The sequence below is a fragment of the Phlebotomus argentipes genome, unplaced genomic scaffold (genome assembly GCF_947086385.1).
Source record: "Phlebotomus argentipes unplaced genomic scaffold, Phlebotomus argentipes genome assembly contig_15, whole genome shotgun sequence".
Classification (NCBI taxonomy): domain Eukaryota; kingdom Metazoa; phylum Arthropoda; class Insecta; order Diptera; family Psychodidae; genus Phlebotomus; species Phlebotomus argentipes.
In genome coordinates, this window is record NW_026776181.1 from 3591132 (window position 1) to 3606801 (window position 15670).

Below are 15670 nucleotides of genomic sequence, written 5' to 3' on the forward strand. Positions count from 1 at the left end.
CGCGAAACCCCACAATCGGCTCAGGACTAAACAAATCTCACTATCCTAGGTCGAGACACCGCTGCACTGGAATCCCACACAGCGCCGCAGACGCACCATTGAGGCCCTCACGGTGTCTGTGATGGATCAAATGGAGGCATTCCGACAAAAGTTCCTGCATGACGAAGCGATAAAGACATAATAATAATTTGTGAAGAAAAGACCCAGTGTCTCTCTTTTTTCCCAATTAACACTGATCTCCCACCCCGAATGCCGGTCAGCAGGAGGGATTGTCACGGTCTGAGCCCAAGCCGAGTCGAAATGCTGTCGCAGTGTCTCCCTGGTTTGTCTCTACACCCTATTCCCCATCGCTCTCTCCCCGTCATGGACGCGCGTGTGCTTCTTGTGATCCTCCTGCTCACCCTCACCCTTCAGCCCGACCGATCCGTCACAGCAATGCCGAGTGGAACGGAGATGATTGACATTGCCCGGAAAACCATGGAATACAACTTCTTTCCTGTCTTCAAGAGGCCACTCAGAGTCATTCCTCTGGGATTCATGATCTTCCTGAGTTTCTACCTCTTGGGACTGGCCTTTAGGTCAATTCAACTCCACAGGGTGAGTTCTGGAACCTAAATTTAAAATTCTACCGTTTATCATTGAACATGTGAAGCGAAAACACAACAAGCGAAGAATTCAGAAGATTTAAAATGTCTCTATAAATATTCCTCAACAATGAAAAATACTTTTCTCACGGCACAATTCAATCTAACTTAATTTTTTGTCTAAAATCCTTAGCTGTTTTGATTTTTTTAATATCACTTTAGAGAATTTCACTAGTTTTCAACACATACAGTAGCGAAAATGAGTTTAGGTTTTCTACTGTCCTTTAAATGTCCGTAATTATAATTAACATTTTGCATCTCTTCTCAGGTGTACGATCCTCTCGATCAGTGACGCCGCCAAAGTTCATTTATGCTATAAGAATAGATTAATAAGGGTTTTGGCGCGGGAAAACTATACGGCATTTCATGAAGTGATACATTTTGTCTACAAAGTTCTCAAGTCTGCTCAGGCGAAGGAGTGATTCCTGGGTGCGCGCAGATGCTCCACATCGAGTGGAGGTGCAGAGCGCAAATTAACGCATTTCAGGGTGTTAATCTGTCGAGCGATTTGGGCGCGAAATGAGGTCAGAAGAGTGGCCCAGTTCTTGGGGCTCTTCGTGGTACCGTAATACAGTTTGAGGATCGTGATCATCGCCCCGGAGAGCGTGCGTCCAGGAGTGGGGCCGATAGTGGAATCTGGACTATTCGCGACGCGGTGTGGTCAGTTGACTTCTCGCGCGTCCATGGCACAGAGAGTCTGTCTTATCTTGCCCTGCGAGACACGCCAACATGACCAAGACTCTAGTGACGATCTTCGTGGCAGTGCTGTGGGCGAATACGCCAATTGCCGCGTACTCGCGAGTGGCCACAAATGGGAATATTGCCAACGACACGGATGCCGAGCAAGTCCACGGAGTATCGACTCTCCTCACGCCCGACCTCAACACCACCGAGACGCCCACCAGCACCACGCCAGTCCAGGAGACCGGGCGAGCGGCGGACTTGCGACCATTCAGACTTCCCTTCGTGTCCTCTGGCGGCGTCAGGCGGACGCAATCGCGACCGCCCGCCAGGACGTCCAGCATGTACGGTGGCGCGCCCGTGGCCAGGAAGCAGCCACAAATCGTCTACCCTGTGTACACACCCTCAAACCACCGACCCGCCAATCACCAGTGGCGAGTGCAAGGTAAGCTTTACTCTTCGCCCAGACGCCTTCCGGCGTCCTGCTGAGTTCTTCCTCTCTCTAACTGGTCATTAATTACACGGCAATTGAGAGTGGGAAAAATGTGGCACAATGATTGTGAATTGAATCCAGTGAGAGTGAAAGAAAATGACACTGAATGTTGAAGAATTAAATCATCCAATGCTGTAACTATACTGTAAGAAATTCCCCTTTATCAACCAAATCGTCGTTTTCCACCTACAAAGAGATTCTCTGATTCACAGCAAATATTTTAAAAGCACGTGTCTGACCCGAGCTTTTCAGGACGAGGTCACTTGTAAGGTAGAATTTTAAGTTAAAGCAAACAATATAGAGGCATATTAGTTAACTACTTTCTTCGAAAATTGTAAATTCATTAGACCTCTTAAGAGAGAACTTTATCAATTATCGCATTTCTTCTAATCACGAGAATTTCTATACACAAAACCCCAGTCATTACAAAGTCAGCAATTAACGCTACTCAGTTAGACTTGTGACTAATCAATAGACACATCCAGAGATTACCTACTAATTGTGAATTGTGCAAACTCTTCGCGGTGAAACAGGTCCCGTTGCCATGGACAGATACTCTCCGGCTGAGGCTTATTCGGCGGGAATCTACAAGGTCAAGAAGAAGAAACAGGAGCAGAAGATGGGGTACAACTATCCCAAGCCCGTCGCTTCGTTTCCCGCAGCAGGTCCTGCTCCTGCCGCTGCACCACCGGCGCCAGCCGCACCCGGTCCTGTCTTCCGACCAGCTCCTCCTCAACCGGCCCCAGTGTTTCGGCCCGCTTCTCCGCCGGCGCCACAAGCAGCGGCTCCTCCAATGCCGGCACCGCAGAATACTTACATTCCGCCATCGAACAAGGACCTGTACGCCTTCCCGCCAAACGTGAACTCCCCGTACTTGCCACCTCAGGACGCCCCAGCGAAGTCTGTGTCACCGGTTTCGAGTTACTTGCCGCCTGCAGCTGGACCTGCGGACACTGACAGTGACTTCAAGTTCCCCGGACCTGTAAATCCTATGTACTTGCCCATGAACAAACCGGCTGAAGCTCCAGATGCGGCTCCGGCTCCTGACTCTGACGACAGCAATGGAGACGATAGTGGCTCTATGGACGATCAGACGACTCCTTCACCCCCTGACCATGACGATCACTTCCCAGACAGCTTCCCCGATCACTATCACGATCACGATCACGACCACGATCACTATCCACACCATCACGGCCACGAGGTGATTTTAGATCATCCTCCGCCTGGATATTTCGATCACTACAGCGATCATCATCACTATTTCGATCACGCCCCGGCCACGCCAGCCCCTGCCCCTACCGAAGCCCCCACAGACGCTCCCGCACCCGCAGACGCAATGGACGACATGGCGCCCCAAGACATGGGAATGCCAAACGACTCTCCCTTCCCAGACTCCTACAAGTACAGCGGACTCTACGGCGTTGACGCGTCGCCCGAACTGATCTATGACCACGATCCGCATCATCACTACCACCACGTGGAGCCCACAACCACCACCGAAGAGCCCCCGCCGGAGCCCAGGGTGAAGAAGTACAGCTACTACTACCTCGGTCGGAAGCTGTGGTACATCCCGCTCTACTTCACGGTGTGGTTCACCTTCTACGTGGCCGCGCTCATCATCCGCTCCATCGCCCGGCACAAGGTGGAGATCCCCGAACACTATCAGGCGCGCAGGAAGCGCGATCTGGATTGCCATCGCGAGACAGTGCGGAAAGTGGATAAAATGGCAGTGTTTGTAATGAGTCAGATTGAGGATTTTGCCCACAAATATTTGCAATAAAATGCCATTAACTTATGTGATGTAGAAAGTTTTATATGTACAGCGTTAAAAACAAACTTCAACCGTCCGGAGAGGAAACGCGGTGAGTCACTGGGATTCCTTTGATTATCTCCTTTCCCAAAACGCCATCCCAACATTACTCACTCCGGCTAAGCTGGGTCATCTCAGGGGCGGATTGTCCAATTTGCGCCGGGAAGACTGTCACAGTTGTATTGTTCACCCCAAATTCAATTCCCGCCGACGCCGGGATAATCTCCACTGTGTGCTCCACTGATCCAGACGATGTCGAGACAGCATTTCTGCGCACAAAAACCCCCACATCGTTACACACTCTCGTCTCATCCACATCCTTCGCTACTCACTTTGGTTGCAAGTGCTCCAACTTTGGAATATTTGCCACTCTGGGCTGCTCTCCGGACGCCTCCAAGGCCGCCAACTCCGCCGGATGAGCCTTCTTCTTGTGACTCCGACAATTCGATCCATTTGCAAAGGTTTTATCACAAAACGGACACACGTACGGTCGCAGGCCAGTGTGAAGAATCAGATGATTCTGACAAATGTATGCAAATTTTATATAAATTAATAAGCTCAATTGCATTATATGAATTTATGCATAGAATAGAATTATTCCGATTAGCTGAGTTCATTGCGATATTTTCCAGTTTATGCTAATTCTCATCCCACTTCCACAGAATCCCCGTCCACTCTTCAGCACGGTTTGCTATAATGGAAATATCGCACCTCTTCTCGCTTAGTGATACATCTAAGTATAAAGATTTTGCTAAATTTGTAGTTCGCGGAATTATCTTCAGTGGAAATGATCTTCAGTGTAAGTGAAGCGCATTTTTCCGGATTCCTCTCAAATCGCACAGAAAATAAATTCGCCACTTTCGTAAATGTTATGAATCGCAGTTTGACGAATTCATAACTTTGACAGCTTATTCGAAATGCTATGAAAGTAAAGTTGCAACGAATCTTTAGTATGTTAGTAGATTATTGGCTAATGTATCACTCTTCGCGACAATGTGCGAAAAATCTCGCGAGAAGTTACTTTGCCAGTTCATTTGAATTGAAATGAGGAGCGAAAAGGGACACTTCATCTATTGTCTAAACATGGAGCAAATTGCTTCAATTTCCGCTTCAGCATCTTTTCACCCACTCTTTCTCTTTCTCTCACTCTCTCTCTCTCGCCATATTATGTCCATTTATATTCAATTTATGAGTCCTCGCTTTGGGTATTCATGAAAATTAATGGCACTCTCGTCTGGGAAGCGCTCCCCAGAGTGATAGTGATTGAATGATAATTCAGGAATCGAGAGATTTATTGAGTGTGAAAATTCATTAATATGCAAAGTGACGAGAAAAGGCTCTCGAGAAAGGCTATAGAGAGGAGTTTCTGGGCTGTGTAATCTGGAAATTGGATCTCACCTTGAGTGCCTTGGAGCGCTTGTACTCGTTTCCGCAGTAGTGGCATTTGTACTTCTTGAAGTCCGAATGCACCACCATGTGCATCTTCAGCGTGCGCTTCGTGTTCAGCTGGATGCCGCAGTGCGGACAGACGTACATGGTGTCGTTGTGGATGTCCTCGTGCGTCTTGAGGCGCGGCAGATTCTTGAACTTCTTCGGACAATAGGAGCACTGGAAGGGCCTCTCCTCGCTGTGGGTGATCTGGTGCTCCTTCAGTCCACCCTTCGTGCCGAACGACTTGCCGCACTCCTCGCAAATGAACGGCCTGTCGCCAATGTGAATGGCACGCACGTGCGCCTGCACGTTCACGGTCTTGCTGAACTTCTTGTCGCAGTACGGACACGGATGGATCAGCTTCTCCGACTCGGGCAGGTGGATCACCTCGTGGATGCGCACCTTCTTCTCCGTGGAGAAGCGCTTCGGGCACTTGGAGCACACGAAGGGCATCTCCTGCTTGCAGTGCTTCTCGCGCACGTGCTCCTCCAGCAAGTACCGCCGGCTGTAGCGCTTATTGCATACCGTGCACACATTCTGCGACTCCTTGGCGCCCCGTCGACGCCTCTGCAGAGGTTCCGCCTCGTCCTCCATGGCATCCATCGCGCTCTCCGGCGCGTACTCGATCAAATCATCCTCATCAGGCACTACAAGTTCCCCATCTTGATCCCCAGCATCGTCATCGTTGATCTCCTCGGCGGAATTCTCCTGGTTCCCCTTCGATTTCCGTATACTTTGCACTCTCGCGGACTTTCTCGGTCGTCCACGCTTCTTCGCAGCCACGACGCTCTTCAATTCGCCCACTTCCTCCTTCACCGCCAGCGTCTCCTCGGCGTCCTCCTCCAGATCCTGCGTGTCCGTGCACTGATCCACCAGCACCGGATATTGCCGCGGCACTCCTTCGCTGATTTGCGACACGAGCGCGCTGAACTTGATGTCCTCGTCATCCACGCCATATCTGAAGCGAATTGTCTGCAAATCGGACTCTGCGATGTCTTTGACGAGCATCAGTTCGCTGAACATTTTCTCCGACTTCACGCAGCGCTCTCCGAAGGTCTCCAGCTTTGCCAGGAAGCCACAGCACTCTCCACACATGGACGAAAGACTCCCATCGTAAGGCAGAAGCTGGAAAATTGTGAAAATCTTAAGAATCCGGGAACACTTAACAGGTTTATCCGGGAAATATAAACACAGAGAAATTTCATCAAAATTCACGCATTTTTTCCACAACAATCCCTCAAAACAACACGTGAATCTGATGAAAAGGGTTCAATCTTGATTATTATCGAGATAGTGAGGTGATCTCGGGGAAATTGAGGTGATAAATGGGAAAACAAGTTCTCACCGAAAGCATGAAGTATTTATTTACAATTTCCAGTTGATCTTTTATCGATTCCATTTTGTACACTGTGTCTACATCCGCCGTGTCACACTTTGCACACAATCTGCACCAGTTTTGCCAATTTCCCAGCATTTTTCATACGTTTTTCCACAATTACAAACAACAAAACAGAATGTGTGATGTGAAAACTGCTCTTGACGCTGCTCTCGCGGGGAATCACTTGCTGACGTTTCCCTGACAGCCACACTGGCATGCGAGCGATTGTCGCTCAGTTTTCGAAAAAACAACGGATTTTTTAGCTAAGTATTTTTTAATACTCATCATACTCATAAATATTTATTTGCTGTTTCCGTAATTCTGACCTCTGGGCGGGGAAGTTAATGATACTTCGTGTCTGTGAAAAAGAATTACTCGTCAGTTTTAACAAGAATGATTGCGCAAAGAATTTCACTCACTTTGGCTGCAAGAGTTTCGGGGTATTTACAATCACTCTCTGGTGCTGCTGCTCTCCTCCTGACGCCTCTAGAGCCGCCAATTCAACTGGATGGGCTTTCCTTTTGTGACTCCTGCAATTTGAGCCATTTGCGAAGGTTTTATCACAGAAAGGACACTCGTACGGACGCTGGCCAGTGTGCAGAATCAGATGATCCTTCAGAGTCTTCGCTCGTTTGTATTCGTTTCCGCAGTAGTGGCACTTGTACTGCTTGTGGTCAGAGTGCACCAACAGATGCATCTTGAGGGTCCTCGAGTTCTTCAGCTTGAGATCACAGTGAGGACAGTCGAACATGTGATCTTTGTGGCTCTCCTCGTGGCGCTTCAAGTGCTGCTTCTTCTTGAACTTCTTGGGGCAGAAGGAACATTGGCAGGGACGCTCCTCAGTATGAATAGTCTGATGCTGATTGAGAGCGCCCTTCGTCCTGAAGGAGTTGCCACACTCCTCGCAAATGAAGGGCTTATCGCCAATGTGCATGGCGTTTATGTGCGTCTGCAGGATGAACTTCACGCGGAACTTCTTCTCACAATAAGGACAAGCATGGGTGCGTCTCTGGTCCTCTGGCAGATGCAGAGTTTCGTGAATCTTCAGCTTGTACTTGTTGGAGAATCTCTTGGGACACTGCGAGCAGACGTGAGGCATTTCGTCCTGGCGATGTTGCTCCAAAATGTGCTCCTTCAGGACACTTCGCCTGCAGAACTTCTTCAGGCAAATCTCACACTCATTCTCCTTCTCAGTCACTGCCTTCGGTCCTCTCTTCCGCTTCTTTGGCGGTTCCGCATCAGCCGCCTCGTTTTCCCCTGAAGGTTTATAGTCTGAATCGTAATCTCTCTCCTCATCGGGCTGCTCTTCAGCCTCCTGACACTCCGTATCAGATTCATTGCACTTCTCCTCTGCCTTAACATCGGAAGACTTGTTTGATTCCTTTCGTCTCCTGGGAAGTGAAGTGGATTCCACTTCATATCGCTGCTTCCTTTTTCTTCTCTCCTTCCTCGCATCTCTACTCGAAGTTCTCTCCGGCAAATCCACAGCGTCCAACTCCTGTTTCACCGTCAGCACGCATTCAAGCTGCATAAGAGGATCTGGACTGTGATGATCTCCTTGTCCTTCGCTTTCTGGCAAGATGCAACTGTACTTCTGCAATGGAAGCAATCACTGAGAATAAATCCAAGCACTCTGTGACTCGAAATACTCACAATTTCCTCACTATCAACGCCATATCCTAGTCGAATATTCTGCAGATCTGCATCTGAGAATTCCTTTCGCAGCACGAGTTCCTTGAACATCTCATCCACCTTCAAGCACCGCTGCGCAAAATGCTCCAACTTCACCAGGAAGGACGTGCAATCTCCGCACACTGACGACTGCTTTTCCTCGAAGGGCAGAAGCTGAAAGTCCGGAAACAATTACAAGGTTTCTCCGAGCGTCCCATTCGCGTATTGTAAACAATACACAAATCTTCAAGATTTCTGCACTCTGACCCAAATTTCATGCAAAATTCTTAGATAGTGTGAGGATTAAAGGATTTCCACATAGAAAAAGAGAACAATTTCACTTGCTCTATGATAAATAATGAGATGTAAACAAAAAAAACAGTCTCACCGAAACCATGAAGTATTTGTTGGCTATTTCCAGTTGGTTTCTCACGCAGTCTGTCTGGTACTTTGTGTCAGCATCCATGGAGTCTATTTTTGCACACAATCTGCACCAATTTTGCCAGTTTCGCAGCATTTTTATCACTTTTCCGCAAATTCCAGCAGGAATTGACAAACACTCAAGTCTGACACTTGAGACGCTTCTACTGCTATCCGTTGACAATCTTTTCTGTCGCTCAGTTCAAAAAGAACACCGTTATGTTATGCAGGATAATAATATCCTTTACTTTGCCTTCAATTCATCTAATTTTGATAAATTCAATGTTGCACCAGGCTGCAATGACGCCTCTAAAGCTGCCAATTGGACTGGGTGAGCCTTTTTCTTGTGACTCCTGCAATTTGAGCCATTTGCGAAGGTTTTATCACAGAAAGGACACTCATACGGACGCTGGCCAGTGTGCAGAATCAGATGTTCTTTCAGCGTCTTTGCTCGCTTATACTCATTGCCGCAGTAATTGCACTTGTACTGCTTGTGGTCTGAGTGCACCAACATGTGCATCTTCAGCGTTCGAGAGGTCCTTAGCTTGAGATCGCAGTGAGGACACTGGAACATATTGCTCTTGTGTCCTTCTTCGTGCATCTTCAAGTGCTGTCGCTTCTTGAATCTCTTCAGACAGTCTGAGCACTGATACGGCCGAGCCTCGCTGTGACTCGTCTGGTGTTCAGTTAGAGAGCTTTTGGTGGTGAATGACTTTCCGCATTCCTCGCACGTGAAGAATTTCTCACAGAGATGTTTTGCCGTCACGTGCAAATCGACACTGTTCTTGTGAGTGAACTTCTTATCACAATACGCGCACGGGAACACTTGTCTGTCAGCATCCGGCAAGTGGACAGTCTCGTGCAGTTTCAGTCTGTAGCTCGACACGAATCGCCTGTCGCATTGTGCGCAGACATGAGTCATTTCCTCTTTGCGGTGCTTCGCCAGGATATGATCCTGCAGCACATTTGGACGACTGAAGCCTTTGGGACAAAAACTGCACTTGTGATCTTTCTTGCCGGTTCCATTCCAGATGCGTTTCTGTCTGCGCTTCAATTCTTCCTTATCAATTGACTTATCATCTGCTAAATTGTTGTCTGACTTCTTCCTTATTCTAACTTTTCGGCCCTTTGCGCCTGTAGATCCTGAAATTGACTTCTTCGGTCGTCCGCCTGAAAGAACAATTATATATTATTTTATTTACATTGAATTATAACATTGATTTGACTCACGTTTCTTGTGCACTTGTTCAACAGGAATTTCTTCTTTCACGCCGATTTCCTCATCTGTTTCTTTCATTTTCAATTCTGTCTCTAAAGGATCATAATTTTCTCCTTCCATCACAGAATTTTCCTGAGAAACTTCTTCCTTGGGCACTTGGAAGAGATTACCAGCGTATTTCTGCAAGTTCACAAGTGCATAAAGCAGAGAAAATTAACATATCATGAAAATTACCGTATCTTCAGCATCAAAACCGTATTTTATGCGAATCAACTCAAGATCCAAATCACTTTCGCTGTGATTCTGAATAAGTTCTTCAAACATTTTATCTGCTTTCAAGCATTGATCTTTAAATTCGTCCAATTTTCTTAAGAATCCTCTGCATTCGCTGCAAATATTCGAGTTTTCCTGCAAAGGCTGAATCTGAAAGATAATCCGGAAAAATTTATGTGGTTTATTGGGTTTTTTTTTTAGAAAAAATTACAGACTGAAACTCACTGATATCATAAAGTGTTTGCTAACGATTTCCAGATGTTCTCTTAATGATTCCATTTTATGCAATTCCTCTGTACTTGTGGAGCCTATTTTAGCACACAATCGACACCAATTCTGCCAATTTCCCAGCATCTCAAGAACTATTTATTTGTTTGTAAACAAAGAAGGGCGATAAGAATCTGTCACCCACTGAATGCCGATGAATGGTTTTCTCAGCGACGAACATATTCGAAAAATAACGCTCCTAATTATCCTTATAACACTTCCGATCTCGTTATAATCTTCTGTGTTTCTTGGCGCATTGCTTTCAGGCGTTCTCTGAAGTGAGAATATCACGTGATTTCTGCCCTGATGGAATACAAAATAGGATGCAATTGGAGATTAGTATTATGTTTCTTTGCTTGAAATGGTTCATAAATTCTACAATATACCATAATTCTACTGAAAGAAATCGTTTCATGGATGATTTTTATTCGTCAAAACAAAGATAACTCCATATTTTACGCGGCTACTTATCAATGTCTTATCATCTGCTGTAATTATGTGTGTGTTAGCGACTTCGAGAAATAAAATCCAACATAACGTTGACGATTCAGTCGCTCTTGAGAAGTCCCAAAGCGAAGATGAAGTGGTCGCGGCCAGAAAGTGTTTCATTCCCACAAGTTTGGTGGAGATTCAAAGCAAAAGATCCAGAATCTGGAGAAATCGTGGATTATCGGATTGAAGATTGCACAGAGGATCGCTTCGAGGAAGTTGTGGAGCTCATGCTGAATTGTTTTATACCTGATGAACCTATGAGCACCTCTCTTGGTTAGTTAATCCAAATGTGCTAAAGCCGTAGAAGCATATAATAAATAAAAACGGATTATTTTCAGAGGTACTTAAGGATGAAGTATCCTTGGCTGAGATGAAAGCAATGTGGGTAGAAACTATGCCGCAGAAATTGACTCTCGTTTGCTTTAAAGAAGGATCCAGTGAAATTTGTGGACTCAACGTACTGGAAATCAATGAACAGAGCGAATCTAAGAAAAATGAATTAGATGAAGTGTCGGGAAAAGGTCTAAGAGACATTCTAAAGGTGTTTATATTCCTTAAAACAAAAGCGGATGTTTACAAACGCTACAATGTGGACAAATATCTGCACGGATTGGGACTGTTAACCATGCGAAAATATCGAGGATGTGGAATTGCTACAGAGCTTCTGAAAGCCAGATTTCCCCTCATGAAAGCTCTGGGATTGACTCTAACTTGCACAGTGTTTTCCGGTCCAGGATCACAAGGAGCTGCCAGAAAAGCCGAGTTCACAGAAGATGTTGTAGTTGCGTACGAATCATTAGAAAAAGCGCATCCTTTTGTAAAACTACCTAACATTTCTTGGCCTGTTGTGAAATTCATGTGCTATCAATTGAAATAATTAGAAGAAAAATGATAAAGTTTGGTGTGTTATCACAATTTTATATCTCGGCTTATACAAACTGTTTTAATGAAGATTAATGAGATGATAAAACGAACTCGTGATACACACACAAATATATATTAAATAAAAAAAATTCTATCCATTTTTAAGCCTTTCTTTTCATGCAACAAACATTTTCAAAGATATTTCATAGACTTCATATTTAATTTAGTATTTGTTAGTAAACAATATTGAAATTTAATGTATAGTGAAGAAAGATATTTCACTCAACACTTTGCACGGAAACTGTCAAAAGAAACACATTCTATTTTGAGTCAAGTGGGATTAAAATTGCCTCCGACAGATAATTTATGAAGATGTCTGCGCACGAAAGTGAAAGTCATTTTACTGATATAATTTTACAAAATGCAATGCCTTTTCCAGCTTTTTAATGATGTTCTAGGTTTTTTAACTTCTATGTTTATATTATGACAAATTCAATACAAAGTTAAAATAGAAACTAATCACATAATAATACCGTTGTTCAATGAAAGATAAAATTCTTGATAAAATTTGATCACCAAGTTCAACTCCACAAAAATTAAGCTGCGCAGGCGCCTATCAAAATTTTCCACGCCAATTGATATCATCTCATGATGGTAGCTTTGCGATATGAAGACAATCATAATTGTGTTGACGATTCAGTTACTCTTGAGAAGTCTCAAAGCAAAGATGAAGTGGTCGCGGCCAGAAAGCCTTCCATTCCCACAAGTTTGGTGGAGATTCAAAGCAAAAGATCCAGAATCTGGAGAAATCGTGGATTATCGGATTGAAGATTGCACAGAGGATCGCTTCGAGGAAGTCGCAAATCTTATGATGGACTGTTTCGTTCCTGATGAACCCATGAATATTTCTCTTGGTATAATAATGAAAATGTGTAAATTTTGGTGCATAATTTTAACAATGTCACTTTCGTCCATTCTCTTTCATTTCCAGAAACTCTCAAGGATGAAGTATCTCTGACTGAAATAAGAGAAATGTGGGTGAAAACTATCCCACAAAAATTAACGCTTGTCTGCTACAAAGAAGGATCCAATGAAATTTGTGCCCTAAATATACTCGAAGTCATTGAAGAAAAGGAAGCAAGGAAGTATACTGCAGAGAGCCCGAAAGGAAAATCTGTTATTAATCTACTAGCCACTTTGAATTTTCTGAAAGAAAAGGCAAATGTATACAAACGCTACAATGTGGACAAATATCTGCACGGATTGGGACTGTTAACCATGCGAAAATATCGAGGATGTGGACTTGCTACGGAACTCTTGAAGGCGAGATTTCCCCTCATGAAAGCTCTGGGATTGACTCTCACCTGCACACTGTTTTCCGGTCCTGGATCTCAAGGAGCTGCTATAAAAGTGGGATTTTCCGAAGATGTTGTAGTTACGTACGAATCCTTAGGAAAGGCGCATCCTTTCGTAGAATATCCTAACATTTCTTGGCCTGTTGCGAAATTCATGTGTTATCAGTTGAATTAATTGAAAAGGCAGAAGCCGGTTGAGGAAATGTTGTCATGTGAAGATAAGAGATTTGTTTTTATTTTCAGCTAATTCACGTTAAAAGACAATCTTAATAAAACACTAGACAATATATGTATAACAGATATGTATATGTCATGTGTATTGTATAAATAACAACCAGAATGTAGTATTTTAAAATAAAAGTATGTACATATCTACTAAACAAAAACAGAGTCAAGCAAAATTAATATAGATAGACTTCTGTAGATAAGAGGTGATTATGTTTTCAACAAAAATGAATGTCATGGTTTTGACACACGATTTTTCATACACATGGTATCTTATCTGTACTATATTAATTGATAAAAAGTACTCTATAAGCTAGATTCATCGAAGGAAATGAAAATATGCTCAGTTGTTCGGAAATATTTGCCAAGCCACATTCGCAAATTATTGTGAAAGCAAAAATTCCAAATGGCGTGGAAAAGACCGGATAACGTGGCTTTCCCTCAAGTCTGGTTGACTTTCGATGCAAAAGATCCTGACACGGGGAAAATTGTGAAGTATCGAGTTCAGGATTTACCGGAAGATCGTTTTGCAGAGGCTCTCGAACTCATGTCAACGGTTTTTCTCCAAGATGAGACAATGAGCAAATCTTTAGGTTGGTGCATAAAAATATGTAAATTAATTGAAAGTCATTGAATACATCTTCTACAGACCTCTTCAATGAAAGGGAATTTGATGGAAGCAAGATTTGGGACTCTGGTTTAGCACAGAAAATATCGGTGGTTTGTTTCAAAGAAGATTCGGATGAAATTTGTGGTCTGAATATGTTAGAGGTGGTAGAAAAAGACGCCAAGGAACCTGATGACGATATTCCATGTGAAAAAGTGCGGAATCTCATAAAGGCGTTGGATTTTGTCAAGAACAAGGCAGATGCGTACAACAAATACGGAGTAGATAAATATCTTTACGCAATGGGTTTGCTGATTGTTCCAAAGTATCGAGGACTCGGCTTGTCCACGTACATTCTCAAGGCTCGAATTCCTTTGGGAAGAGCTTTGGGTCTCAAATTAAGTGGCACAGTGTTTACAGGTGTAGCATCTCAAGGAGCAGCTAAAAAGGCAGGATTTGTCGAAGACTATTCAGTACTTTATGAAGATTTGGCGAAGTATGAACCATTTGTCGAATTTCCAAATGTATCGTCACCGTCTGTGAAGTTTATGAGTTTGCGATTAATAGATTAGCAATCGAGCTTGTTCAATAAATTCGTTCAGTCTGTAATCTTATCTGGTTTCTCAGACACTGTACTAAAAATAAATAATTTTTCTCAGTTGACAGTTGGTTTTTCAACGAGATTCATTGCTATTTTAATCTTGGAAATTTCCAATGACTTGGAGAAGACCGGAAAGTGCAACTTTTCCTCAGGTTTGGGGCACATTTGAAGCAATGGATCCTGACACTAAAATACCAGTAATATATCACGTGCAAGACTTAACTCAGGATCGTTTTGAGGAAGTTATTCATCTGATGGAAACTGTTTTTCTACGAGATGATGCAATGTGTCAATCCTTAGGTTTCTATTCAATTCATTGATATTTCTTACTTTTCCTTTAAACTATTCTTCCTTTCATAGATCGTGTCAATGAGCCGAAAGGACGCGGATATCCAGGAAACTTTTGGAGAACAGCTCTAGACAAGAAAATTACTCTTGTGTGTTTTAAAGAAGGATCAGATGAAATTTGTGGTTTTAACATGTTAACAGTGTTCGAGAGAGATAGTGAAAGAAAGTATGAAGACTTGGTTACCAAAGAGCAACAGAATTTCACAAAAGCTGTCGAATTTATCAGAAGCAAAGCTGATACATTTAACAGGCACGGAGTGGACAAATATCTCACTGCGGCTGGCTTGGTGGTTGTTCCCAAATACCGTGGACTCGGTCTTGCCACGGAAATTCTCAAAGCCAGAATTTGCTTGGGAAAAGCATTAGGCCTAGAAGTGACAGGGTCAGTTTTCACGGGAAATGCATCACAGAGAGCAGCTGCAAAAGCAGGATATGTTGAAGACTATTCGGTGCTTTTCGAAGACCTCGCTAAAAAAGAGCCTTTTGTCCACTTTCCCAATATTATAGCGCGTTCAGCAAAATTTATGAGTTGTTCTCTCAATAAATAATGATTTATTGAAAAAAAAATACTTGGGAAGAAATATTTTGCTTATGTTTTATGCATTCGAGACTTAATAACAAATTTACGCACAAATTGCAGATGAAACAGAGAAGACGTTAAGAATTTTCCTGTCTTTTCTGCATTAGCTTCCCAATCAGATTGAATCTTCGCTGAAGTTTATAAGCTCAGTGTAATGGAATAACCTTTGTGCGAAAATACAGAGCACTTCTTATTGTGCTAATTGAGGCAATTTTTCAATTAGTCCTTCTCATTAAAACACTTCTCAATTACACACTCTTGTCGTCAAGTATATCGGTTGTTATTGCATAACTAAAATAGTTTCTCTT

The 15670-nt window shown here is 43.7% G+C and overlaps 6 protein-coding genes across 6 annotated transcripts; 4 read left to right on the plus strand and 2 right to left on the minus strand.

Annotated features, from left to right (window-relative positions):
* The first annotated feature begins 1373 nt into the window (after positions 1-1373).
* LOC132261461 (uncharacterized) lies at positions 1374-3601 on the plus strand. The gene is made up of 2 exons (XM_059760290.1): positions 1374-1770; positions 2352-3601. The coding sequence occupies exons 1-2, from the start codon at positions 1374-1376 to the stop codon at positions 3599-3601; spliced, it is 1647 nt and encodes a 548-aa protein (XP_059616273.1).
* An 18-nt stretch (positions 3602-3619) lies between these two features.
* On the minus strand, positions 3620-8678 carry LOC132261465 (zinc finger protein 271-like). Its single transcript, XM_059760293.1, has 7 exons — positions 8500-8678; positions 8094-8285; positions 6860-8034; positions 6408-6537; positions 5030-6187; positions 3964-4151; positions 3620-3900 (listed from the first exon to the last, which is right to left on the minus strand). Exons 1-7 carry the CDS (start codon positions 8626-8628, stop codon positions 3738-3740), a joined length of 3135 nt encoding a protein of 1044 aa, XP_059616276.1. The 5' UTR covers positions 8629-8678; the 3' UTR covers positions 3620-3737.
* A 97-nt stretch (positions 8679-8775) lies between these two features.
* LOC132261472 (zinc finger protein 652-like) lies at positions 8776-10436 on the minus strand. Its single transcript, XM_059760307.1, has 4 exons — positions 10249-10436; positions 9985-10173; positions 9762-9930; positions 8776-9701 (listed from the first exon to the last, which is right to left on the minus strand). The coding sequence occupies exons 1-4, from the start codon at positions 10375-10377 to the stop codon at positions 8776-8778; spliced, it is 1413 nt and encodes a 470-aa protein (XP_059616290.1). The 5' UTR covers positions 10378-10436.
* Positions 10437-10814: 378 nt separating this feature from the next.
* LOC132261478 (uncharacterized) lies at positions 10815-12356 on the plus strand. Its single transcript, XM_059760316.1, has 3 exons — positions 10815-11055; positions 11121-11568; positions 12347-12356. Exons 1-3 carry the CDS (start codon positions 10869-10871, stop codon positions 12354-12356), a joined length of 645 nt encoding a protein of 214 aa, XP_059616299.1. The 5' UTR covers positions 10815-10868.
* A 17-nt stretch (positions 12357-12373) lies between these two features.
* LOC132261485 (uncharacterized) lies at positions 12374-13368 on the plus strand. The gene is made up of 2 exons (XM_059760323.1): positions 12374-12560; positions 12638-13368. Exons 1-2 carry the CDS (start codon positions 12374-12376, stop codon positions 13174-13176), a joined length of 726 nt encoding a protein of 241 aa, XP_059616306.1. The 3' UTR covers positions 13177-13368.
* A 209-nt stretch (positions 13369-13577) lies between these two features.
* LOC132262310 (uncharacterized) lies at positions 13578-14552 on the plus strand. The gene is given in 2 exon segments (XM_059761549.1): positions 13578-13862; positions 13865-14552. Coding segments are annotated over 2 exon segments (771 nt in total). The 5' UTR covers positions 13578-13632; the 3' UTR covers positions 14406-14552.
* The last annotated feature ends 1118 nt before the right edge of the window (positions 14553-15670 follow it).

Coding starts and splice junctions, on each gene's coding strand:
- LOC132261461 (XM_059760290.1), top strand. CDS start 1,374: ATGACCAAGACTCTAGTGACGATCTTCGTGGCAGTGCTGTGGGCGAAT. Junction 1,771..2,351: donor TCACCAGTGGCGAGTGCAAG/GTAAGCTTTACT, acceptor GCGGTGAAACAG/GTCCCGTTGCCATGGACAGA.
- LOC132261465 (XM_059760293.1), bottom strand. CDS start 8,628: ATGCTGCGAAACTGGCAAAATTGGTGCAGATTGTGTGCAAAAATAGAC. Junction 6,188..6,407: donor ATAAATACTTCATGCTTTCG/GTGAGAACTTGT, acceptor ACAATTTTCCAG/CTTCTGCCTTACGATGGGAG. Junction 4,152..5,029: donor AGCGCTCCAAGGCACTCAAG/GTGAGATCCAAT, acceptor TACATTTGTCAG/AATCATCTGATTCTTCACAC.
- LOC132261472 (XM_059760307.1), bottom strand. CDS start 10,377: ATGCTGGGAAATTGGCAGAATTGGTGTCGATTGTGTGCTAAAATAGGC. Junction 10,174..10,248: donor GCAAACACTTTATGATATCA/GTGAGTTTCAGT, acceptor ATTATCTTTCAG/ATTCAGCCTTTGCAGGAAAA. Junction 9,931..9,984: donor GTTTTGATGCTGAAGATACG/GTAATTTTCATG, acceptor GTGAACTTGCAG/AAATACGCTGGTAATCTCTT.
- LOC132261478 (XM_059760316.1), top strand. CDS start 10,869: ATGAAGTGGTCGCGGCCAGAAAGTGTTTCATTCCCACAAGTTTGGTGG. Junction 11,056..11,120: donor ACCTATGAGCACCTCTCTTG/GTTAGTTAATCC, acceptor GATTATTTTCAG/AGGTACTTAAGGATGAAGTA.
- LOC132261485 (XM_059760323.1), top strand. CDS start 12,374: ATGAAGTGGTCGCGGCCAGAAAGCCTTCCATTCCCACAAGTTTGGTGG. Junction 12,561..12,637: donor ACCCATGAATATTTCTCTTG/GTATAATAATGA, acceptor TTTCATTTCCAG/AAACTCTCAAGGATGAAGTA.